Source organism: Echeneis naucrates, chromosome 19, assembly GCF_900963305.1.
Source record: "Echeneis naucrates chromosome 19, fEcheNa1.1, whole genome shotgun sequence".
In the NCBI taxonomy this organism is placed as follows: Eukaryota; Metazoa; Chordata; class Actinopteri; order Carangiformes; family Echeneidae; genus Echeneis; species Echeneis naucrates.
Genome location: NC_042529.1, coordinates 13,303,053 through 13,326,917, shown reverse-complemented (window position 1 = coordinate 13,326,917; position 23,865 = coordinate 13,303,053). Strand labels below are relative to the sequence as shown.

General features: G+C 44.1%; 4 protein-coding genes across 7 annotated transcripts; 2 read left to right on the top strand and 2 right to left on the bottom strand.

Annotated features, from left to right (window-relative positions):
* The first annotated feature begins 808 nt into the window (after window positions 1–808).
* On the top strand, window positions 809–4,799 carry wbp2 (WW domain binding protein 2). 2 transcript variants are annotated; one of them, XM_029528482.1, is made up of 8 exons: window positions 809–987; window positions 2,081–2,189; window positions 2,353–2,488; window positions 2,595–2,687; window positions 2,774–2,920; window positions 3,009–3,131; window positions 3,497–3,573; window positions 3,916–4,799. In XM_029528482.1, the coding sequence occupies exons 1-8, from the start codon at window positions 929–931 to the stop codon at window positions 3,961–3,963; spliced, it is 792 nt and encodes a 263-aa protein (XP_029384342.1). In that variant the 5' UTR covers window positions 809–928; the 3' UTR covers window positions 3,964–4,799. The 2 variants fall into 2 exon arrangements, with proteins under 2 accessions (XP_029384342.1, XP_029384343.1); XM_029528483.1 differs by lacking the exon at window positions 3,916–4,799 and having other exon boundaries at window positions 929–987; window positions 3,433–3,528.
* trim65 (tripartite motif containing 65) lies at window positions 4,711–9,502 on the bottom strand. Of its 2 annotated transcripts, none has more exons than XM_029528480.1 (8): window positions 9,440–9,502; window positions 8,580–9,031; window positions 8,390–8,485; window positions 7,964–8,194; window positions 7,264–7,432; window positions 7,090–7,179; window positions 6,616–6,833; window positions 4,711–5,777 (listed from the first exon to the last, which is right to left on the bottom strand). In XM_029528480.1, exons 2-8 carry the CDS (start codon window positions 9,006–9,008, stop codon window positions 5,469–5,471), a joined length of 1,542 nt encoding a protein of 513 aa, XP_029384340.1. In that variant the 5' UTR covers window positions 9,009–9,031; window positions 9,440–9,502; the 3' UTR covers window positions 4,711–5,468. The 2 variants fall into 2 exon arrangements, with proteins under 2 accessions (XP_029384340.1, XP_029384341.1); XM_029528481.1 differs by having other exon boundaries at window positions 5,670–5,777; window positions 6,581–6,833.
* Window positions 9,503–9,760: 258 nt separating this feature from the next.
* On the top strand, window positions 9,761–13,722 carry mrpl38 (mitochondrial ribosomal protein L38). 2 transcript variants are annotated; one of them, XM_029527945.1, is made up of 9 exons: window positions 9,761–9,876; window positions 10,999–11,187; window positions 11,269–11,394; window positions 11,487–11,689; window positions 11,785–11,857; window positions 11,940–11,985; window positions 12,307–12,465; window positions 12,835–12,971; window positions 13,056–13,722. In XM_029527945.1, exons 1-9 carry the CDS (start codon window positions 9,792–9,794, stop codon window positions 13,190–13,192), a joined length of 1,155 nt encoding a protein of 384 aa, XP_029383805.1. In that variant the 5' UTR covers window positions 9,761–9,791; the 3' UTR covers window positions 13,193–13,722. The 2 variants fall into 2 exon arrangements, with proteins under 2 accessions (XP_029383805.1, XP_029383804.1); XM_029527944.1 differs by having other exon boundaries at window positions 11,263–11,394.
* Window positions 13,723–14,379: 657 nt separating this feature from the next.
* Window positions 14,380–23,750, bottom strand: fdxr (ferredoxin reductase). The gene is made up of 12 exons (XM_029527943.1): window positions 23,411–23,750; window positions 23,038–23,123; window positions 21,756–21,851; window positions 20,480–20,602; window positions 20,288–20,401; window positions 20,081–20,182; window positions 19,227–19,334; window positions 17,650–17,734; window positions 15,857–16,056; window positions 15,606–15,777; window positions 15,359–15,532; window positions 14,380–15,188 (listed from the first exon to the last, which is right to left on the bottom strand). The coding sequence occupies exons 1-12, from the start codon at window positions 23,493–23,495 to the stop codon at window positions 15,058–15,060; spliced, it is 1,476 nt and encodes a 491-aa protein (XP_029383803.1). The 5' UTR covers window positions 23,496–23,750; the 3' UTR covers window positions 14,380–15,057.
* Window positions 23,751–23,865: the final 115 nt, after the last annotated feature.

Below are 23,865 nucleotides of genomic sequence, written 5' to 3'. Positions count from 1 at the left end.
CCGTTAGGTTCACCTAAGGCCTGGAAAACAAAAGGATCTGAGGTCATCAGGGTAACTTCTGGTCTAACTCCGGGCTTTCTGTCATGTGATAGTGGTCCATGTGTAACACTTTGGTAACTATGGAAAACCAGATTAAACGGAACAAGCTGATAACTAGTTTTGTGCAGGTTATCAGGATGGTCAATGTTGAGCACAGACCTCCGACCTGATCCTCCTGAACATTTACACACACACACACACACACACACACACACACACACAGCGAATAAATATTCCATATATACAGATTTTAAAGGCGGCCAAGGGCACGTATGACACAAGTTAGCATGTTTTTTTTATTTAATCAAAACACGAAATGCAATATACATACATAAATCAATGGAGACATATTTGAATAAAATTGCATTAATAAACAGAAGGAAATTTAGAGGAAAATGTGTTGTTTTAAAACATGTCCCCAGTCGTGCTGTAGTTATAATAGCAACAGCAATAAAGTGTCTAGTAATACTACTAATAACAATAAAAACAATCATCAATGTCGTAATCATAATCATAAAATCGCGCTTATCTATGCAGGATTGCGGGGTACTGGATTAAAATATTTTTTTTTATATATTTGTAAATATATTGCTAGTATTGTTTACATAAATGTTGCTGTTCTTCTCCTTCTTATTGTTATTGTTATTGTTAATCCCGATTAGTTTTACCGTTTCTGTATATTAATAAACACAACCATAAAACCTGCTTCTTATTCCTGCCGCTCTCATCGGTTCCGGCTGCGTGACGTCACGTTGTGGGCGTAGACGCGGAAGAGCAGGTGCATCACCGAGCCTTCCAGCAGCATCTCCCCTCCGTGTCCAGCGCAGCGGGAAAGGCCCGCTCCTCCACAGCCCGTCCTCTTCCAGTCTGAGTCCGGAGGCCCGCGGACATGGCCCTGAACCAGAACCACTCGGAGGCCGGCGGAGTCATCATCAACAACAGTGAGAGGTAACGATGGCGGCGCTGACATGTTAGCGAGCAGCTCCCGTTACACAGACGGACAGGTACGGCTCTCTCCGCGGGGGACGTCACAGACACGTCATCGTAAAATGAACAACACGTATGGCCGTTAACGGCAACCCTACAAACCCGGGGCACGTATTAATGCACACATCACGGCGATACTGATGCCAACTTCACGACAACTTTTAGCATCTGTTAGCTTGTTGGCTGCAGGCTTATGACGTCACATGTGAGCCGTGCTGAAGACAGACCGATTGTCAGTGTCCCACAACATCAGGTCCACAAAGAGACACCTGCTGGCCGTGGAGGACACGCTGATTGTCGCGGCGCCATGTTTCACGATGGGATGTTCGTGCAGCCTAAATAATATGGCCTTCAACCTGTTACATCATCACTGCAGTCAGCCGTGGAGACACGTGATCACAACCCGTGTTTTGGTGGGCGCAAAAACTTCATTTCGGAAGAGCGTTGCTGTTTTGCTGTGTCCACGGCTATTCACCGACTTGCTCTGTCATGAAACGTTTGTTTGTCTCAGAGTCAGACTCTCCTAGAACACACTGGAGCGTAATCACGAAGAATCACACTTAGCACCAAAGTTTAATCCTGTTACTGGGATCCTGTTTACTGCCAGGAAGTCATGGGCCAATAACCTGATGAGCTCACCTTTAAGCTGTTATATATACATTATGCATGTTATGTAAGTATGGAATATGTTATTATTCAAATCAAATCAAAATCAAATCAGATTTATTTACATAGTACCAAATCATAACAAAGTTACATCAAGGCACTTTACATATAGAGCAGGTCTAGACCAAACTCTTTATAAAATGATTTAAAGAGGCCCAACAGATCCCCCGATGAGCAAGCACTTGGCGACAGACTGTTATATAGGGGGGTAGAATAGTTGGGTAGAGTAGGGAGAGAATAAGAGTGGGAGGAGGGGATGAGGTCAGGTCAGGTCCTATGTACAGGTACAGGCAGGAACATATGATGCTGTATTTTTCAGTCACTGTGATATATCATGGACAAATATATGCTCAGATAGTTTTGTCTTGTCCTGTGCCTCTATCACCAGTGTGCTGATGAACTATGAGAATGTGGAGCTGGTGTTCTGTGATGCAGACAATTTGCCTGAAGCCTTCAGAAAGAGCAAGAAGGGAAGCGTCTACCTGACTCCATACAGGGTGAGACACAAGCCATGCCTCTGCATCTTTATGTAACCACAGCCTCACGCTGAGGCACGACTGTCCCTGCTGACATCAAATACACGAGAACCTGACAGCAACTAACTGGCAGTGTTTGTGGGAGTGTATGCTGAGATGATCTTATTTGCCTTTCTCTCCTCAGGTGATCTTCCTGGCTAAAAGTCAGGATGCACTGCGGTCGTTCATGATGCCGTTCTACCTGATGAAGGGCTGTGAGATCAAACAACCTGTACTGGGAGCCAATTACGTTAAGGGCACCATCAATGCAGAGCCTGGAGGTAGGTGTGAGTCTGTGCAGCTTTGTGTTGTCCAGATTACAGGAGCAGGGTTTTCTGTGACAATACATCATAACTACAGTGGAGTTGGGCATGATTATACCTACAGGTGGCTGGGAGGGCAGTGCTACCTTCAAACTGATCTTTGCCGCTGGAGGAGCCATAGAGTTTGGACAGTACATGCTGCAGGTGGCCGCTCAGGGTATGAAGACAAAGCTCACTCACTCTGGTTTGTCGTTTCAGCGCTGACACGCTGAATTGTTCATCCTTCTGTTGTGTGTATCTCAGCATCCAGAGGCCAGCCAGTGACTGCTGGGTTTGGTGGATGCCCCTACATGGCCAACGGAGCCTACGCCTGTCCCCCTCCCCCTGCTAATGGCATGTATCCATCTGGGGCTCCACCTGGCTACTCCTACCCAATCCCACCTCCTCCAGGTAGAAGATGTCATGCAGCTGTTATCATTGGTCATGTCACACACAGATCCGGTGTTCACAGCAGCATGTGTGTGTTCCTGCCACCCAGGTGGAATCTACCCCAGCCCACCAGCGTTCGATGCCTCTGCTGCGTACATCCCCCCACCTCCATACTCTGCTCCACTAGGCCAGCAGCCACCACATGACCCAGACCTGCCCTCCTCTGCAGGAGGTGAGTCTCAGGAAGAGTGATACTTCAGCCTGACCCTAACTCTGTGGTCTTCAGACCACCTCATGAATACAGATGTCAGTTCTAACCTGTAAACACGCTGCAGTGCTTCAATCAGATCAGTCAGGCCATAATGTCCACAATGACTGCTTTTCAAATGATCCGTTTCAATGAATACATAGCTTAAAAATGACAGTTTTTTTTTTTTAAGTTCTGTTGAACAACAACTTGTTTTGTGTGTGCAAGTGTGAAACTTTTGAGAAAAACTAAATCATGAGCTACTTCCTGGGTTTTTGTGGAGAAGCTTGGTGTGCTGAAGGAATTGATATGAAGACCATATCTAATCAAAGTCCCAACCTTTGTCTCAGCTGAGGCCAAAGCAGCTGAGGCAGCAGCGAGTGCCAGCTGTGCCACGCTGCCTCCGACACACGTATACCTGCCGCAGGTGAGTTCCTTCCATCTTCCTCACTCTGGGCTCCGCCGGCTCCTCTTTCCTTTTTGACTTAAACAGTTTAAGAGGAAGTGTTTTATGGCAAGACATTTAATACGATCTAAACACTGATTGGCTTGTATTACATTTAATAGAGATTTCATCAACACATGAAACCATGTAGCAAAAGTTACTGTTTCCTGTTTCCTTTATGAAACAGTTTGAGAAGCTAATTAATGAATAGTATAATTATTACATCTGTACGTCTCTAATGATGATAGTAATAATGATAGAGGATCATTGTAGGTTGTCCTACTGCTGCAGCTTGAACCAGTCACACTGTCTCTCTCTCTGTAGGACAAACCTCCTCCCTACTCCCCTCCAGAGGACAAGAAGACCCAGTAGACCTGTGTGACAATCACTCCTACTGGATCCCCTGTTCATGCTCTTTTCCCCTCCTTCCCTTTGATCTCACCCTTTTCTCATTCCATCTTTGTCCCACCGTAGCCTAACCTTTTTCATTCTTGTTAATAGTTAATATAATCTTTCTCCTCCTCCTCCTCTTCAGCTCTGATGAAAATGAGATGTATTGTCAGAAACCTGAGATTGACCAGGAAAGTTTTCATCAGGCAACATGGGTTCAGGTCTGATCCTGTCTGCTCAGCACACAAGTTTATTTGGAGCAGTGGAGCAGAGAGGCCTCTTTGGCTCCCCTGTCGTGAACACATTGGACTTTAAAATAAGGTATTTTCTCCACGCTAACCTGGGGGGAGGGGGGGTCTGTTATTTGTAGTAGATGAGGACCAGATTACAGCAGCCTCAGGCCCTGAAAGTGAATCCTCATTCTGGATTAGAACAGAAAGGGGCTGGTGGTAGTGGTGGTTGGTGAACTGCCAGGACAGATTAGAGCAGAGTGGTCAACCAACAATGTCACTTCCTGTTTTTTCATGCTGCTCCAACAGCTTGCTTCATCTCTCTCAGAGTCAAACACAAGACCTAGACCAAGAGATGTCTGTGGTCCTAATCTAAATCTGATCTGGGCTCTGCTCTTCCTTCCTGTGTCACTAATCTATTCCTGTATCTGTGGCTGATCTCTGCACTTGCACAGTTGTTTGCTCTGTATTATAATGAAGATAATGAAGTCTGTTTATTTCAAACTAATTTATTGAAAATTAAAATGAGGAAAAAAACCCCACAATCAGCTGATGATTTTATTAAACGATGATTCATGTTGAAAGGTCTTTTTGTTCTACACTGAGTATCTGAATAACAAGGAGGGGTCAGTAGTTTGTTCTTTGTCAGCGGCCTCAGGGTTCACAGCTCTGCTTTTTAAGTGCTCATGATAAAAAAAAAAAAACAAACAAACCTGAAGTTCATCAAATCATCACAGGTTCACTCACAACAGGCAAGTTGTGCTTTCATGATGTTAGCGGTAACATCTGGCTTGTACCTTAAGAGCTCATTGTCTTCATGAAATGGATTAACTGGCTCACATCTGTCTGACCTCTGGCTTCTGACCTGAGATGAAAAACTTTATCAGGATTATTTTCACTTTTTTTCTTCTTGACTTTAACTGGAACTAAAAAGGTGAAGTGTGTAAATAAAGTCAGGGGGAACAGGCTCCTTTCTCTGTTTACAAACTGACCCAGGAGGTGTTCTTCATCATCATCATCATCGTCTTCATGTCAGAGGAACAGACTGGATCAAGTGTATGTTGAATGTGTCAACACTAATGTTAATGAATCTCTACTAGGAGCAGAATTTGATCTAAATTTATAAGAAAGAGAGAGAAAAAACAACTAGACGCTGAGACCTGTTGCTACGTTTGTTTTTGTTACATGTGAGTGGTTAGTGTTGGAGGGAGGAGTCATTTGTGCTGAGTCTGTCCACTGAGCTCCTCTTCAGTCAGTTCATGTAGAGCAGAGGGTAATACTGACCCCCTCACCTATCCAGCATGCAGGGAACAGCTCCTGGGTGAAGGCACAGTGGAAGGCGTGGAGCCTGGTTTGGCCGTCTCCATAGTAGGTGAGCGTACCTGCTTCGTAGTCCAGCAGCATCCCGATGCGACTGTGCTGTGAATGGCCAACCAGGGTCTCCCTGCGGCCATTGTGCCAGGCACTTAGCTGATGCTCATCCAGTTGCAGGCTCCAAGAGAGCTCGTTCATTCCCACCATGCACCTCTTTCCCTTCTCCTTCCTGGGAATCGCCTCATAGGTTACCTGGGAGAGGTGGGGCATAGGATGAAAGCGAGTTATGTGGAACATGGAGGAAACCTTGAGGATCCAGCTCCACCAATGATGGAGGGGGTCCCTGAGAGCAATTAAGTGTTCAGAGAGCTGAAGTTAGATGTCACGTGACTAAGTTAGGACATTACATTGGTTCTCTATTGGGCTCAATTTCAATCTGCAACTCTGGACACCAGAAATTAAATGTAGCAGGGAAAATCTACAGCATAACCAAAATGTTTTTTTCCAGTAGCAGTCTGTGGTCCCAGACTGCTGTATACTGGGATGCTTGTAGGCTTGCCCTGGTTGTAGGATGGCCCATTCCAGCCATAAAACTGGTATCCATGACATCTTTGGGGGATTCAGATATTCAGTTTTCTGTAAGCTTGGTTCCCTCAGACCTTTTACATTGGTGGGAGTTATTTCTAACCTAATACATGTTTCCGTATATTAATTATCTGTTTCAGACAATATAGTGCTCTGTATGGTATGTGGCACAGCAGGCATGTCTCATGTCTTTTATGTCCCCCCAGGGTGAGCCCTATCCAAAATCTTTCAGAATCTGACCAGTATCCAGGCTATAAGCAGCAGAAATATTATTAATGCTATTGCTCACAGCCTGTCGTTGGTCCATTTAAAGATTTTTGAACTCATAAAGACACTGAACAGAAGAAGGTAAACAAAACCTGAACTGTATATTTCAGCAACCCTGGTAAATGATTCCAAATGTTAATAATATGTCATGACCCTGGTAAATTAGTAAGAGTTATATCCAGAGCCTGCGTGACGGAGCTGACCTGTCATGATCCACTAACAGTAAACAGGTGTTTACCCCGAGGTAGGCCCAGGGCTTGGACACCTCCAGCTCCCAGTAGTGCTGTCCGTGGGTAAAGCCCTGAAAACAGAGCACCTGCCAGGTGTGATCGAAGCGGGCTTCGTGAGGTGGGACGGTCCGTGGTCCAGAGGTCAGGTGCTCCGCCCTCCGGTTCTCCTGGGACAGAAACAGGTGCCCGTTTGCTGTACGGGGGTCGAAGGTCAAAGAGCATCGGTCTAAACAGACGAAGCAGAAAGTGATTTTTACGAGTTAAACAAGTGGAACACAGACACAATAAAAAAGAAAAACAGGATGCTACAGGGGTCAGTGACTGGAGCCTGGAGTTCAGAACTGGGGCAGTCAATTTGATCTGACTGAGACTGTATGACCTTTTTGACCTCACATTGTGACCTTTTCTCTATTTGTAATCCCCATCATCCAATCACAGATGCTTATCTCACTTGAGAGAAGAAAAGAGAACAGGAGACGTACAGGCACTGAGGCCTTCCTTCCCACCAGGGTGGCATGGTGCGGCTGGACTCGGAACCACGGCGAGGATTGGCCTCTTATCCTGAGGAGAACCTAGAAAGCAGGGAAAAGAGTGAGAATACAGAACCTAGACAGAGGAAGGACCAGATTTGACTGTCAAGACAGTGAGCAGGTTACCGTCTTTCTCCTGTCCCACTGCTGTGCTCACAGCTTTCTCCAGGTCCTCAGAAACCAGCTTGGAGATCCGGGACAACACATCTGTGACAACGTTTAACCGTTCTTGAAGGTTGGGAGTGACGTCTGTGGGGGTGTCCTTGAAGCCTGGAACTTCTATGAGTGTGGACTCCTGTGAGAGGATAATATGGAGGGTCAACACAAAGCACAGCTTTGGCACAGATACAGACCAGATGTTTGAGTATGCATGTGTGTAGAAGTCGTATTGTTATCTTACAGTAAAACAACAGAATAGTTGTGTTAAATTCTGTTCATTCTCATTGATTCTGTTGTAGTGTCAACATTGATTATGTGTTGTTGAAGACAACTCTTAACAATCCATTTTAATGTCTCCACAAATTACAAGAGACTGCAGCTGTCCTATGTGGATGTGAATGTCTTTGTCATTTAAGTTATTGGAGTAATACAAATTCCCTGAGGGCATTCATTCAATGATGATGATTTTTTTTTTTTTTTTTAATCTCGGATCCCTGAATGCACGCTTGGTCTGGACAGGTGACCTACCCAACCACATCCAGCCTGAGCCTGTAGCTCACACAGCAGATTGACGAAGCTGAAAGTAAACTGGTTCTGAATGACTTTTTTTTATAGCAGAGATGGTGCGACAGAAACCCTACAGTGCAGAGACAGCAGCAGCTCAGACCTTGATGAGCTCCGTATCAGGGAGTTGATAGAGAGTTTCTATCTGCTGTTGGCTCTGTCGGAGTCTCTGAGCGTTCTCCTCTAGCTCAGCCAGCCGGGCCTCTGCCTCAGTGATGGCGGCCTCCTTCTGCTGCTCGATGAACAGCTCTGTAGCCTGCTGCTTCTCCACCAGGACCTTCATCAGGGTGGAGAACTTGACGTTGACCCAGGCCGAGGTCTGCTGAAGAGTCACCTATTGACAGACAACACAGAATCACACATCTGACTCTGTGAGCCCAAGAAACTTATGTACACAACATGTATCAAGCTTCATTTATGATGCAAGTCAGAAAGAGAACAGTGACATAAGATAAAATATGCTGGTCAGATTAGTCTATTCAGGGCAAAGGGGCCTTTTCACATAAGAACAGGTTAATCAGGACCTTACCTTTGCCTGACTAATATTCTCAGCCAAGTCTCTGATACTTTTCTCTGTTTCTTCCATCAGTTTCACCACCTCTTTACTCTTCCTCTCCAGCAGCAGCTGTAGACAGGAGGTTTTACACCTTGTGATGAGGGACAAACATTGAATATCTGGTTCTGTGTCACACAGGTGTGGCGTCTTTGTATTACTGTACCTCCTGATTCTCCCTCTCTGCCTCCAGCAGTACCTTCTCATGGGCAGCACACTCTGAGATGCCACACTCGCAGCACACAGACATCTTGTCCTGCCTGCAGTAATATACCAAAGGCTTTTTGTGGCGATCACACAGCAGCATGGCTTTAACGGCTTCACCCCCTCTCATCAGTGACTCCCTGCAGGAGGGGGCATTGCTGTTTCCGGCCTCTGTCAGGACCGACAGAGACACGTTACGCTTGAGGACGGGCCTTTTGTCAAACTGCTCATTGCACATGGGGCACTGGGGTTTGATTTCAGCCTTGTCCTGGGTGTCCCAGTGCACGTTGATGCATTTCATACAGAAGGTGTGTCCACATGGGATGGTCGTGGGGTACCGGAACCGGTCCAGACAGATCGCGCAGGTCAGGTTTGCATTCTGAGACTCCATTTCTGAGGACAGACCAGATACCTCTAGAAGGACAGAGGACGCATGAGAGGATGGAGCTGATGAGAAAGGTCCCAGGACGTATCTGTCACTGTCAAACCTATTCACATTTAAACCTTTCACTCACACACACACATAAAAAAAATGATTGCGTTCGAATAAAAACGAAACTGCCTACAACTAGAGGCCGGCGAGCAGCAGTGGAGACTGTAACCTATCGTTAGCTCCCACATTAACTTAGCCCGGGAGCAGCGCTAACGTTAGCTCCAACATGGACTTAGCCTGGGAGCAGAGCTAACATTAGACCGGGACAGCGAGCCTGTCTGGTCAAACGGCGGCGACATAGTTGAGACGGTTTTAACAAATACACTCCAGACACAACACAAAAACTACACAACGTCTGTTCTTACCACATCTACAGACAGAGCATCTACCTGAACACTGGAGACCGTCTGACGGGCTGCCCTGCTGACGTCACACGCAAAAATAACGCCCTCGTGTTCTGACGGGAAATTTTGGAAGAGCACAGAAATATAATACTTTTCTCCTTTGCATTTACTGTCTCTCACTCGTTAAACCGTGCCTTAAAACTAATGTTAGATTAGTTCTGCAGAAAGAATTGCACCAGAAGTATTTTAATTCATCTACCACAGAGAGCGATATACATTTTCTGTTTGACTCAGGTCAGTCAGTTGTGTTAAAAGCGAAGAAGTCAGACAGCTCGGTTGCGTTTGGCTCCTCTCGGCCACCGTATAAAAAAAAAAAAAAAAAAAGCCTAATTCCAACATGGCGCTGCGCACGATCTGCACCGCTGCTTTGCGGACTGGGACAGATTTAGCGGTCAACAATGCCAGGACGTTTGTCACATCAGGTACTGTACTGGTGGTACAGAGTTAAAGCGGGTTTACACTAAGGAGTGATCCCGACTTTCGTCGTGTGTGTGCGGTTAAAGCGAATTCTTGTAAACGCGGTCCGTTCTTCAGGAGAAATCTCCTCACCGGATTCTGTAGGAAATGTGACAATTTAACGTGTACTTAAGGACTTGATGGGCAAGCTAAACTATTTCTGCAACGTGAGATATGAAACCAGATCGCGATCTTGCCATCTATCACCCGGTTTCCATCCAACTGCTTTTAAATTCAGTCTTAGTCGGGTAATCGAATACTGCTTAGTGTTCTGGCCTCTTCAATCTGTTAGTGCCGAAGTCATAGAAGCAGTCTAATATTTAACCTTATATCACCTACCACAGGAGAAGTCCGCCATACCTTTATAGTTTTACATGCTGTGGTGCCATTTTTATTTTTGGAATATTTTAATTTGCTATACATCAAAACAATCATTAGAGTCCAAATTTTAATAATATGTCATGACCTATATCTATTTTAACTAAATACGTTGCTAGAAAATGTAATAAACCACAAAAAAATCTAAAAAAAAAAACAAAACAAAACCATATTTTCCCAAATACAGAAATGGTGTGACTGTATCCCTCAAAATTGTAAATGTAAAAAAGTTGCACATTTATTTTGAGCATGTTCGTTGCTGAATTTTTGAGATACACTCATTTTTATAGACTGTACCGAAAACGAAAATAAAATGAACATTCTGAGCAATATACAAAAAGATGGCATGTTCATTAAAATACACTGTTTACAAAAAAATATTGCTCCATCTTATTTGGTTGCAATTCTACTGGCATTTAAAAATAGACATTCAAATGGGAAAGTCGGCCCTCCCGCCAATCTTAAAGGGTTAAATTGACTTTAGTGTGTTGTCATTTAGGGTTAGGGTTAGTTTAAAGAATATATCGAATAAACAGGAAGATGATTTCAGGTGTGAAAAATGTACACAAGTCGACGGGTAAGTTGTAAATGTTCCAAAGCCAATCACTCCCTGTGAGTGTAGAAAACTGAAGCAAATGAAATGGCTGCATAGGAGAAAGAGAAACACAGAGACATGACTTTCTAACCTCTGGAGTGTTTCCTTGTGACAGTGGTCCTGTGCAGACGGGCACGTCCCCTGGGTCCAATGCCTAATGAAGAGCTTGACCTTCAGAACCTGAAGTCACTGGAGAGATACCGCAGCTACACTCGCTACTTGAGACGAGCTGAGGAGGCCAAGAAGCAACCGGTCTGGTGGAAGACCTACAGGGCCTACATGGAACAAGCCGATCCTGATCATGGTGAGGAATGAGAGGATTTAAGTTCTTGGCAGTGACTCCTCTGAGTGCCATGTGGTAAAGTGTAGTGTTGTTCAGATGCAGAGCTCGTGGACATCGGGCTGCCTTTATGTCGACCTTCCAGGACCAAAGAGGTGAGGGAGCGACGGCAGGTGATAAAGGACAATAAGAAAAACGCTGAGCTGGAGAGGATGACACGTTTGCGCACATGTGAGCTCATACGAAGCCCCACAAACTAACTACTTAATGTCAAGTGAACACAATGGTTGGCTCACCTTCTTTTCTTTATTCTCACCCCCCAGTTAAGATCCCTCTGGACCGGGTGCAGGAGACCTGGGAGAAGACTACTGCTCCGTTTCAAATAAAGAGACTGGCGGAGCACTATGGAGTCTTCAAAGACCTCTTTCCCATGGCACACTTCTTTCCCCAGGTCTTTCTCCATGTCCACTATGGCAAGGACAATAGTGACCAAGTGCATTTTGGGAATAGGATGACACCAACTCAAGTAAGTGAATGGACTGTGAGTTTCACAGCATCTTATTTAGGACTCACTAAGCCTTTGGGTTGAGCTGTCCTTCTCTTTTTGTTTCCTTTTTCCAGGCAACCTCTGCCCCTCAAGTCAGCTTTAATGCAGAGGAGGGCTCCCTGTGGACACTTCTTCTCACTTGTCCAGGTCAGCCTCGTTTTCACAGAATCACTTCCTGTTTTCACTTCACAGACTGTCAACATTGACCGTGTTAAATCTTCTGTTTCAGATGAGCACCTTCAGGACAATGAGGCAGAATATGTCCACTGGCTGGTGTAAGTGCAACATATTTTATAGGTCTATGAAAGAGTGGGTTGGTCGTTTGACCCTTCTGGGGGTATTCAGGTAGTATCAGAGTAAAGGAACTATAGATTCCAAAGTGTACTGTTTACAACATATCAGTGTCCAGGTTGGAGAGCACAGGTGTAAATGTGAGATCATGGAAAACATTCAACATGTTTTACCTATCATTGACTCTAAATTCACTTTAAATAGATTTTAATAGAATACCCAAAAATTTGTCACCTGCTGTTATCAAACTGACGGGAACCCACCAAACGGGACCAGTGTGATCACGTGACCGTGTGTCTGTGCAGGGGAAACATCCCAGGTGGAGCAGTCCAGGCTGGAGACGAACTGTGTCACTACCTTCCCCCCTTCCCTGCCAGAGGAACAGGCTTCCACCGCTACATTTATGTGCTCTTCAAGCAGGAGGGGCCTATCAGCTTCCAGGAGGATGTTAGGCCGTCACCATGGTGAGCCACACTGTCAATATCCCCTAAGGAAGCTGCTGGATAATACTGTATAGTTTAGGTTATCACAATCTGTTTTCCCTAGCGAGTGTGAGTTTTTGTTGGTCTCTGTGTGTTGGCCCTGTGATGGACTGGCGACCTGTCCAGGGTGTAACCCGCCTTCACCCAGTGTGAGCTGGGATTGGTTTCCCATATTTTCCCAAGCTACATTTAAGTTTCCTGTTAAAGTCAAACCTTCAATTATGTACATTCCAGGTTTATTCCCATAGAAAATTTTCAACTTTGATGAAAATTCCCAAAATTTTGCGACTCTTAACAGTGCACACAGAGAGATGAAGAGTGTGACATCAGTGTGTTCACTCCCCTCTGCAGCTTCTCTTTGGAGGAACGTACCTTTAAGACGCAGGATTTTTATCGGCGGCACCAAGACCATATGACACCTGTGGGCGTGGCCTTCTTCCAGAGCCAATGGGACGAGTCTGTCACCAACACCTTCCACCACACACTGAGTGAGTCGCATTAGCTCCCATGTGCATTTAGATCACGTCACATGAGTTGTATATTGATTGCGTACTTTGTGTGTGGTCCTGCAGACATGAGGGAGCCAGTGTTTGAGTTCATCAGGCCTCCAGTGTATCACCCTCCTCAGGTCAAATTCCCCCATCGACAGCCGCTACGCTACCTGGACAGATACAGAGATGGAAAGGAGCAAACCTACGGAATATACTGATCACGTGACTTGTGCTCATGAATTTGACAACGTCATGCTGTCATGAGGGTGGTGGTGATGATGGTCAAGCTGTGATTTCACAAGTCACGATGAAAGGGAGTGAATTAGTGCTGGAGACTTCAAGCAGCTTTAAGTGATTATTAATAATAAATTACATTACCACTAATTGAATCTTCACTGTTGGGTCATAAATGATCAGATGAGTGTCTGGATTTGAATGTTCAGACTGATCAGCATTGACACACTTCACCCACCACCAATTTGTTTTAGTCCAGATGTGTATATATTTCATGAGTATGCGTATTTATATTTCACTGCTGTGTGGGTGACTGAATAACGAAGGAAGAAACTCAGAGAATCTATATCTGCTTTTACAGTCTGGGATGAACTCCAGCTCTCACTGTAACAGGGGAGACAGACTCACATGTGAAGAGTCTCATGTCCGATATGGAAATAGTCACACCATGAAACACACACAAAAAAAAACAAAAAAAAAAACACAGAAAAGGGTCAATCCTTCTTATCATTACTGCTAACTCTTAGTGGTTGGAAGGACACCTGCAGTTGCTTTTCTTACCACTTGGTGGCACTGGAGACACACTGAACACAGCGTTTGCTTTTTCTGAATTCTTCCTTTCTGCTCATTGTACAAAATCAGTCACTTTTGATCAAAAGCAGTCTGCACTATGCATGCATGGTGGCAACCACAGGAAGATGTGGGAACCTAATCACAGCACATAAATTCACATTGTTGCAAACAGTTCAGAGGAAATCTCATCAGCTGTGATAGATAAGCTGTTGTTCATAGAGTATGAGGGAAGCATGAAAAGAACAATCCCCTGTAGCACCATAATCATAATTTCTTCACAGAAGAAAACTGGAAGTTGAATCAAGTGTGTGATTTCCTTTTAATGTCTTTCTTTTTTCCAACATGTATGGAGTTCTGTAACTGTTAGAGCTTTGAATATTGTTTTTCTATTTTGTGATCCAGTGTATAATGAAGGATCATGAGTTTTTGTTTTTTTTTTTTTATTGTGATTGGTTTGTGTAAGAGCTGAACTGAACCGATCTGGGTGTGCTGTTGTCTCGTACCATGTTGTCATACTGAGGTCCCCAGCTCGACTCCTAACCGCCACCCCCCCTCTCTCTCTCTCCACATCCCCCCCACCCCTCTCTCCACATCCCCATTCATAAAACGGCTCAAAATGAATTTGCATTCTGACAAACTGTAGTATGTGGTCACCTTGATAATAAGTTCTGTTATGAAGTAAACATGCCCATGATAAAAACCACGAGGGGTCAATGTCAGGCTCCATAAAGACTACTAGCCAACAGACAGACACCTGGACCTGAGTCTGTTTCAGGACCCCCAGCTAACACCTCTTCCAGCTGCTGTCAAGTTGTCTGATTGTCACACTGTAAGACCAGGCCACAGATAAATGGTGAGTGTGATAGGCTGGTCTGCAGCAGTCCTTAAATTAACTTCAAATGCATCCTGTTGCTCAGAGTCTCACACTTATTCACTGGAGCTAAATGATCAGGTCGCTGGTGTTAGGTCTTTTACCAAGGCTAGACCCTGTGGTTTGTAGCAGTCATTCCAATACAAAAGGATTGTCTATTTATTCAATATTATTTTCATCTGTGGATGGATACATATTTTTTGCTCTTGTGCACTTAAATGGCAGCACAGTTTGGTCAATGTCAGACTCAGGTGAACCAAGTGCTAACTCTAACAACAGGGAGCTTGTTGCGTGTGGACTCGTCCTGAATAACAATATTTTTAATATCTGATCGATGCATGTGGCTGTGGTCCCCATTTACAATAGCAGAATTGTTTCCCTCCGAGACCAGGTTCTTGTCCTGCATCATGTCCGAGCCACTTGGATCATCTCCTCCACAGTCAGTATTTTCTCTCTGGGCTTTCCTGAGGCTTCACCTCTGCTCATCTCCACACTGTCGATCTTCTCCCAGTCTGAGAAACTCACTGATTTCACTCCTACAAACATGTTACCCACACAAACGGAGAGAACACGGACGGGTGAGACAGTGAAGGCATGATGAAGCAGCTGTTTTGTTGTGTGTCTTTTGAGTTTTCAGCAAAAGTCACGAACACTTGATCAAACAAAGGTTCTCTAACCGGAGTATTTGGTGCCCACTGGTGCATACCTCTTTCCTCCAGCAGAGCACTGATGACTTCTGAACCGGTCTTGACAGATGATAGATCCAGTGCTTCTGACTCCATGTCCTCCACCAAGGACCGTGCTGTGTCGAAGCTGTTATTCATGGTGGTGGCGATGACCCCTGTGGGACCGGTCTTCAGCCAGCCGCTGCAGTAGAGCCCTGAAGGAAACATGGACTTGGGTAAAGATCTGATCTGACTGCATATGCGTGTGTATCATTCTGTGGGCAGTACCTGTAGCTTGTTTAACGCGGCCCATGGTGTTTGGGATGACGGCCCTGCGGGTGTCGAAAGGCACAGAGGGATCGATGGGATGGCTCTTGTAGCCGATGCTGCTGATGACCAGGCCACAGGTCACATCCTCTACTTCTCCAGTGAGCACAGCCCTGGCCCCCTCGCCTGAACCCTGGTCACACCCAGGAAACTAGGTTCAATCCAGCCCATGTGCCGAGCAGCTGCATTCAGCTACATGAAATCCTGTTTACCTCCAGTCTGGTGACCGCCAAACGGATGCCAACTGTTTTGTTTCCGTCAGCGTCAGCGAGGACTTCGCTGGGGCTCCGGAAGAATCGAAAGCCCCATGTGCGGGAAGCCTGGTGACGCCGCTGCTGCTCCTTATCTCCCGGGGTATCCAAGGCCGTTTTCAACAGGAGCTCTGTCAGACGCTTCCTGGGCCTAGGTAAATCTGACACAGAGTGAAAATCTGTCTGCGCTGGGATCATCTCAAAGGTTTCATCTTACATTTACAGAAGGAACGAACTCTGATCTTTGACCTGCAGGGATGTCAGGTTGTATATATTTACACAACTCAGCCACAACATTATGACCACCTTGGCAATATTGATACTGTTTTGAGGCAGTATGGTGGGATGGGGTTAGTGCTGTAGCTTCACAGGGCCTTTCTGTATGGAGTTTGCATGTTCTCCCCATTTCTGTGCAAGTTCCATCCAGTGACTCTGGTTTCCTCCCACCGTCAAAATAAATTTGATTGAAAAGATTTCAAACATTTCCATTGCTGATTTAGTGAAAACTAAAAACTAAAACTTTTCGCTGTGAGCTTGTTCACATCATCTAATAACATCTAAAATTTGTTAAAATCAGTATGTCTGAGAGGTTGTTTTTTGTTCCATCAGTCAACATGGAAAAAGTGTGTAGGTGTCAAATTAATGTCATATCAGAAACCTCAGCTTGTTTTGGAACACATTTCAGACTTCCTGTAGCTTATTGTAACCATGAACCAGTCAACATTTGTCATGCAAATTATCTTTTTAAAACGCATGCACGCGCACGCGCACGCACGCACGCAGACACACACTCACTTATAGTAATCCTCCACTCAGTGTTTCTGACTTCTGCCAGATCAAGGCTCAGAGTTGGCCCTGAGCGGCAGAAAGTTGTTTTAACTAGAAGAGACTCATCTGCTCAATGTTGTGTCTCAGACAAGGACAAGGACACAACCTCTAACCTGCACCAGTGGAACCTAAAACGCTGAAGACTCTTGCTGAAAACTAGATGAAGGCAAAAAATAAAATAAAATAAATAAAATATTTTTTCGGGAGGAGTTACAAAGGTTGCATTTACATGATTGAGTTTGATGTTCTTTTCATTAACTGTACACACACGCACAAGCCCCATTTTCCTTCCCATAATTAACCATAAATAAATGAACACACCTTTACTCCACCTGTTTGTAAATAAGATCACATTCTTTGCCACAAGTTGTAAGCTTGAGGAAGGAATGGAAAAAAAACGTCACTGATTGTTGGTATGTATGTATGAACTCTCAAAATGTTTAACCTCCTAAGAACCGAACTTAATTTTTTAATTTCTCTTTCGGGTGTGTTGTTGGTCATCTTGAATCTAACCTATAATGTATTATACTCTTCTGCCACCACTAAGTGGAAGTATAATGGCCTCATATATGGACACAAGGCCCTTGTAGAAAAAAAAAAAAAAAAAAAAAATGTAGTATCACGATCTAGATGACCCACAATGTGATGTCCACATATGTGTCAGTGCAGATCTGTGAAGTTGGCCGTTTTGCTTTATATTAAATTTCATGCCCTCTCTGCTTCTCCTTCACACAAAATTACACTTTAAGGGGACTGCATGGGCAGGAAGTGGCCTTGCATCGTTTCAACATCTATCTCCAGTTGTCTGTACAGGTTGGTAGATACTGGACATACTCGACCTATTAACCTCAATTTCTCAGCCACAACCAAAAGGAACTTTGACATGTTGCTCTTTCAGTAAAGTGACTAAAGAGGACATCTTGTACCTTTAAGGGCCTCAGTAACTCCATCAAAATCAGCCTCCACCATCTCAGATTTGGTTCCTGGCAAGTTCACCATTTCTCTGAGCTCCTGTAGAGAAGAAAAGCAGAGCTTTGACGACTCAGCTACACAGGAAACAACAGGTCTGTCAGAGAGTCACTGCAGACTTTAAAAGGCTCCTTCTGCTTCATTCTTATAGTCACACTAACAGTGTACAAACAAGGATAATCATGTGAGCACTATCCTACAGATATACATCTGAGCAGTCAGGTCCCTACATCGGGCATTCCACCAACTTCAATGACAGCAGAGCCATGTGAACCTAACTGTGGAAGAGAGCTGGTCAAGGGACGGCTGATGAAGCAACAAAGAACCTTCGCTGGATTCAAACACACATCTGGTTGATCAAACACTGTGACCAAATGCTGACCAACCAGGTGATCAAACAGAGCACCTGGACTTTTTTTTTAATGACCAGGTTTGACATGACCAAGCCATCACAATCAGACAATGATCACTTATCACGGCTGCTCTAAGAAAGATGAATCACAAGTCCTTTTTACATGTGACAGGAAAAAGCACTTGCTGCTTCAGATAAACTGAAGCCTGTGAACAGGAAGTAGCAGCTTTCATATTGAGACGAACTAATTCACTTCAGTCTGACCACACAGGTAGCATCATCACATATATTAACCATTTCCTGTTTCTGCTTAGGAGACAGTGTTAGATGTCTCAAGAAGACTGACTCCACTTACCAAATAAACATCACTTCATATTTTGATTCATGGCGTGGGTCAGGGAAGAGGTGTCCCATCACAAAGACATGTACTCAGGTTTGCCATCAGACAATGATTATTGGGTTCTGCCTCTTGCACAGTGAAGATAGTTTTGGTTGATGGTGGATAAATGTAAATTATAATCAGATATAATTTAATTATGACATGTACACCCATATATGAAACATGAAAGGCTCATCTTATAAGCAAGGTTGCTATTAATTACTCATTTTGCACCCACCCTTTAAGTGCATTCTGTCAAAGGTGAAATGTTTGTAATGCACAATTTAGTAAAAGGCTTTAACCTTTAGATGATAATGATGTCTCATTCATTCATTCATTCATCTTCAATTGCTTATTTCTGGGTCGCAAGGGGTGCTGGAGCCAATCCAAGCTCACATTACACCCTGGACAGGTCGCCAGTCCATCACAGGGCCAACATACAGAGACAGACAGAGTACAACTACTCACTCACACTCACACCTACAGACAATTTAGAACAACCAATTATTTTCAACATGCATGGCTTTGGACAGTGGGAGGAAACCGGAGAACCCGAAGGGAACCCACAGGGGCACGGAAAGAACATGCAAATTCTAGGCTCTGGAACCGAAGCTGCAACATTCTTGTTGTGGATCAACAGTGCTAACCACTATGCTGTCTTGCCACCCTGATAATGATGTCTCCTAGACTAGATCTTGAACTGAAACTTGCCTGACGTGAGTTAGGTTAGCAGACGGTGCCAGATCTTTTAATACTTTAGGTTTAAAAGTTACAGTTATTTCAAAACTTTCCCTTGTACACACCTTAATTGTGCAAGCAACCTGTACTGGTCCCCTCCTTCCCACGATCAGCACTCTCCGGATCTGGCTCCGGACCAGAGCCTCCAGTGCAGGTTGGGTGATGTCAGTCTTCTGCAATGCCATACAAAACATTACATGACACCTCCTCAACAGCTTTGTGGTGTAGAACAGGTTTTCCTCAGATAGAGTGAATGTTTTTTCCTCAAAGCATGAATTTTTAATGTTGTATATTTACACAGATGACATGTGAAGATGTACCTGACACACTCAGGCTACTGTACTGCTATTTGTTTACTTCTGGTGTACAGCTGAATTACATCAGTGGATACCTCTCAACCACTAATTCTAAATGTTTTTATTCTACCAGTGTATACCCCCGTGCCCCAACACCATTAGTAAAAACCCTAAATCCAGATATCTTTATATGTTGTAATGGATTGAAGCCTTACATACTGAGATATTCACTGATGCAATCAAAGCCCGACATACTGAAGTATGTCTGTGTTTACTGATGGGACTTTTCTCTGTAACAATTTCTCTTTTTGTGGGAAACCGGTTCTTCGCTGCTCTAAAATAGCAAGAGTTATTGACAGCACAGAAATTCCTGTAAACGCTGCAGAGGAACTCGTTTGTGCAGCAATTTCAAAGTTTAATAATTAACTATGAATATCAGTCTGACTTTCTTCTCATCTTTATTTTAGCAGATCTGAAGATGAGAGAAATGCCATCGCTAATTTCTTGATTGAATCTTTCATGTACTTCATATATCCAAGCTGATGCCTTTTGGTTGCTTTGCACTTTTATTTTATGTATATCTCTACAGTACATCTTAAATACCCAGGCTGTGTCTGTCTCACCTTTAAAATGTCAATGGGAGACAGCAGGACTCTTGCTACGTCCAGGGCCACATTTCCTTGTCCCAGAATAACTGCTGTTTCACAATTCAGGTCTGGATTCAGCTAAACAGACACATTCAAGAGAAACTAGTATCTGCTGATAAAGGAGCAGAACAGAAAGTACAAGTAGGAATACCAGATGACATAGCAATTTTAGACTGTGAATACCTCTCTACAACTGGGGTGCCCATTGTACCAGCCCACAAAGTCTTTCGCAGAGTACACACCGGCCAAACCCTCTCCAGGTACTCCCATACTCCTGTTCCCCTCTGCCCCGTAGCTCTGAGAGAAAACAAACTTGCAGAATCAGCTAAAGGTCACTTGTGGTGAAGGCAGTGCATGATCTATTCATATACTCACCAGTACAACTGCATGGTAGGCTTGCTTCAGCTCACCGACACTCACATCCTTCCCCACATTCACATTGCCATAGAAACGACAGCGTGAATGTTTGGCTGTCTGTGTGAATGTGTTGATAACATTCTGAGGATAAGAAATAATTAAAAATGATGTGTTACTACATGTATACACCAGGCAACAACGTTTCAGCTGTTTCACTATTTCCACTCATTTTTTATTTGTTGGTCCAGTTCTTTAGTTTATTGCACTTCTGCAGCAATTTTTGACATTTCTGGATTTTAGATTCTTGCTCAAACAAAGATGCCTTAGAAAATTGTAAAATTGAGCTTTCACTCCCCATTAATATTTCGCAAAACAAAAACTAATCTACTGCTTTAGAAAACAATCAGCTGATTAATCAATATAAACAGAGATCAGCCTGAGCGTGAGCTGTCATCGTTTGTCACTCGTAGGTTTTTCTTGCTGTCATTTTCACCTCATAGCCTGAGGAAAAACAAGGAAAACCTGAGAGTACCATTTCATGCCACACAACATTCTTTCCATGGAGCCTTTCAATGTGACTACCTCAACATCACTTGCTGTTTTAATTTTTTCCTAATCTTTCTGAGCTTTACAATAGATTTTCCTAATTTCCTGCTGTTAGTCTCTCACAGTGATTGTTTTTGTTCTTTGCTTCATATTTAATTGATATATAACACAAATCTTTCACCTTGTGGGAAGCAGTGGTTGTTGTTGAGGATCTGAATATTGAAATCTCAAGTGACCTGGCACACATGAACACATAATAGAGATCAGAAATCAGTCTCACTTCCTCTGTGTTGTACTCTTACCACTGCAGCAGGTTTCACAGTAAAACACGTAAGGCCCTGATTGACCTCCAGAGCGATTTCACATTGTTGCTCTACCTCATCTGGTTTGATTGCTTCCTTTGATTGGCCAACAAACCTATTCATATTCTTAAGTGGTGAGTTTCTATGGTCTGTGGAAAATAACCTGAGGCATTATACTGGAAATATTTTCCAGGATACACCTTTCATCATCATCTGCTGCTGCAAAATAATTCATAAACAGGTTCTTTTGTTTTCAAGCCTTGTGCGCTGAAAGAAGTAGAGAAAGAAAAGCACCTGAGAGGAAAGTATTGTTATAGCAGTCCTGCGTTTTCTGTGTATAGTAGCACATCTCAAAACTGCAGCTGGGGCTGAAAATTACAACTGACAAGACTTAATTTTAGAGTTAAAACAATGTTGGTTCTTTAACAGTCATCAGGAGCAGAGACCTTCACTTCAGGGTGATCAGGGGCCACTCCAAACCGGACCAGGCCGAAGGGGACAGGCAGCCGCTCGTAGATGTCTACATGAACATTTTGATGAGTCTGGCAGGGTGGGGGAAGAAAAAAGCAATGAATATTTCAGAAAACTGACTAATTGTGATGACCTGTGTTGTAAAGCAGCAAAGTCTATTGCAAATCTGCCCATGAAATTTATACATGCCATAAATATTAGGAATATTAGCTCAAAACAACACTGCGGTGCACATAGGCTGATAATTCTTTAATCCAGTAACCACACGAAACAGATTATATGAAAAATTAACAAAGAGTTGGAAACTTTTCGAGGGGGCCTGAGGAGGATCCTGAAGGCTAATTCTGGATGCTAAGCTCAGCAGGATTCACAATTACATATATACAACTACAGTCATATATACACTGCGAACCAAAATGTCTCCATGTATCAGCGTGTTTGTTTTATGTTCACAAAGTATATTAAAATATTGTTTCACGTAACGTGTGTAGGGCACTTTGTCGCCTGTAACAACAGGATTGGTTACATATTTTGTAAGAGAAGAAACAGATTCTCCAAAGAGATGATGGTCTGGCCTCACTTCAAACAAAATGCATGACTTTAGCTGATTACATTTAGCACCAAGACTGTATATCTTTTCTTGGAAGTTGTGAGTTGGAGCTGCCACTGATGAGACTGCTTTGTCAAACACATCTGACAGATTTTGCTTTGAGTTGAGATCTGGAGAATGTGGAGCCAACTGAACACCTTGAATTTATTGTTCAAGGTGTGCATCCTAACCCGTGCCCTCCTCAAACATTCCCGAAATGTTGTTGTAGTTCAGCAGGGAGCATTATATTGGTGAATCAGGCCACTGACTTGAGAGATTACTGATCGCGTGAAGGGCTGGACTTGTTTTGAACCAGGTTTAGGTCAGTACTACAAGTCAAAGTGAATGGCAGGACCCAAGGTTTCCCAGCAAAACATTTTCCTTTCTGGAAGCCAAGTCAACCTTGGACAGTGAGTACTGTCCTGGTGAGCGAGGCCAGGGAGCTGGAGGTCAGTATGACTGGTCTGCAGCTACAGAGCCATACATGGAAAGCTGTGATGGTCTGTGTGTTACTCCTTTACAGCAGAACCAGGACGAACCTTACAATTATTTTTTGTCCCTTAGTTTCATTTCAAACAAACAAAAAACAAAAACAAAACAAAACAGGGATCTGGGGTCTTTCCAGTGTCAGGTGTTCTATTGTCCAACATCACCAAAACGGGATTTACCTTTAGCAGATGCTGTGCTGTGTAGAAACCTGCTGGACCACTTCCAACAATACACACCTTTGGCGTGCAGGAGGAAAATCGTACACCTGGAGAATCAGCAAATGGAAAGAATGCTTTATTAAGCCGCGTATAAAGACCAAGGCTGGGGTCAGTCTTATATGTAGGCAGTGAAATCTGGAAAATCCACCATGTTTCAATTTCATACGTCCACGTAGCGCCAAGTCAGGTAGTGCGATACATTCCATCGCTATAAACATGGGGTGTGACCCAAAAGCTCTGGGGTAAGTCCCCTGTTTAGAGCTGAAGTGTGTCTGGCAGGAACAGGAAAAACCTGCAAGGAGCACACAGGGCGGCATGTTGGTACGGAGCTCACCGCCACATAGCCGACTCATCCAAGCGCTCCTTCCCGGGGTCCACCGCCTCAGTCCCGGCAGAAGCAGCACCCCGTGACCGCCCATCTTCTCCTGGATACACAGGCTGCCAGGCTTTAAATAGAGAAAAGGCAAAAAAAAAAAAGCCTTCTAGTTCGTTGTGGTCTTGGTATTTGGTGACCCTCTACACATAGCTGCCTCAGAGGTGTGTCAGTCCAGGAGCAAAGGTGAAGCACGGCGATGCCTCGCCGCCGCTTTAACTCTCAGCTAGCAGGCTAATGCTAACAACCCGAGCCCCAGTTTGTTTATTTATTCAACGCGAATAACGTTTTCAAGGATGCACGCTGTGTTACCCCTTCTTCGGTCCCCGTGAAAACCTGCGGTCCAGAAGAAGTGTTCCGCAGGCGCAAATCACCTGCACCTACTCTGTATCATTAGTACATACATAGTCACACAT

Excerpts from the sequence above, each read along its gene's own strand:
- mrpl38 (XM_029527944.1), top strand. The coding sequence starts at position 9,792 with ATGGCGCTGCGCACGATCTGCACCGCTGCTTTGCGGACTGGGACAGAT. Across the intron at positions 11,690-11,784 it reads ATAGGATGACACCAACTCAA|GCAACCTCTGCCCCTCAAGT; the intron begins GTAAGTGAATGG and ends TCCTTTTTCCAG. Across the intron at positions 12,972-13,055 it reads CACCTTCCACCACACACTGA|ACATGAGGGAGCCAGTGTTT; the intron begins GTGAGTCGCATT and ends GTGGTCCTGCAG.
- trim65 (XM_029528480.1), bottom strand. The coding sequence starts at position 9,008 with ATGGAGTCTCAGAATGCAAACCTGACCTGCGCGATCTGTCTGGACCGG. Across the intron at positions 8,195-8,389 it reads AGAATATTAGTCAGGCAAAG|GTGACTCTTCAGCAGACCTC; the intron begins GTAAGGTCCTGA and ends GTCTGTCAATAG. Across the intron at positions 5,778-6,615 it reads AGCCCTGGGCCTACCTCGGG|GTAACCTATGAGGCGATTCC; the intron begins GTAAACACCTGT and ends CACCTCTCCCAG.
- fdxr (XM_029527943.1), bottom strand. The coding sequence starts at position 23,495 with ATGGGCGGTCACGGGGTGCTGCTTCTGCCGGGACTGAGGCGGTGGACC. Across the intron at positions 23,124-23,410 it reads GATGAGTCGGCTATGTGGCG|GTGTACGATTTTCCTCCTGC; the intron begins GTGAGCTCCGTA and ends CTGATTCTCCAG. Across the intron at positions 16,057-17,649 it reads AGTTACTGAGGCCCTTAAAG|ATTTACCTAGGCCCAGGAAG; the intron begins GTACAAGATGTC and ends ACTCTGTGTCAG.
- wbp2 (XM_029528482.1), top strand. The coding sequence starts at position 929 with ATGGCCCTGAACCAGAACCACTCGGAGGCCGGCGGAGTCATCATCAAC. Across the intron at positions 2,921-3,008 it reads CCCAATCCCACCTCCTCCAG|GTGGAATCTACCCCAGCCCA; the intron begins GTAGAAGATGTC and ends CCTGCCACCCAG. Across the intron at positions 3,574-3,915 it reads CACACGTATACCTGCCGCAG|GACAAACCTCCTCCCTACTC; the intron begins GTGAGTTCCTTC and ends CTCTCTCTGTAG.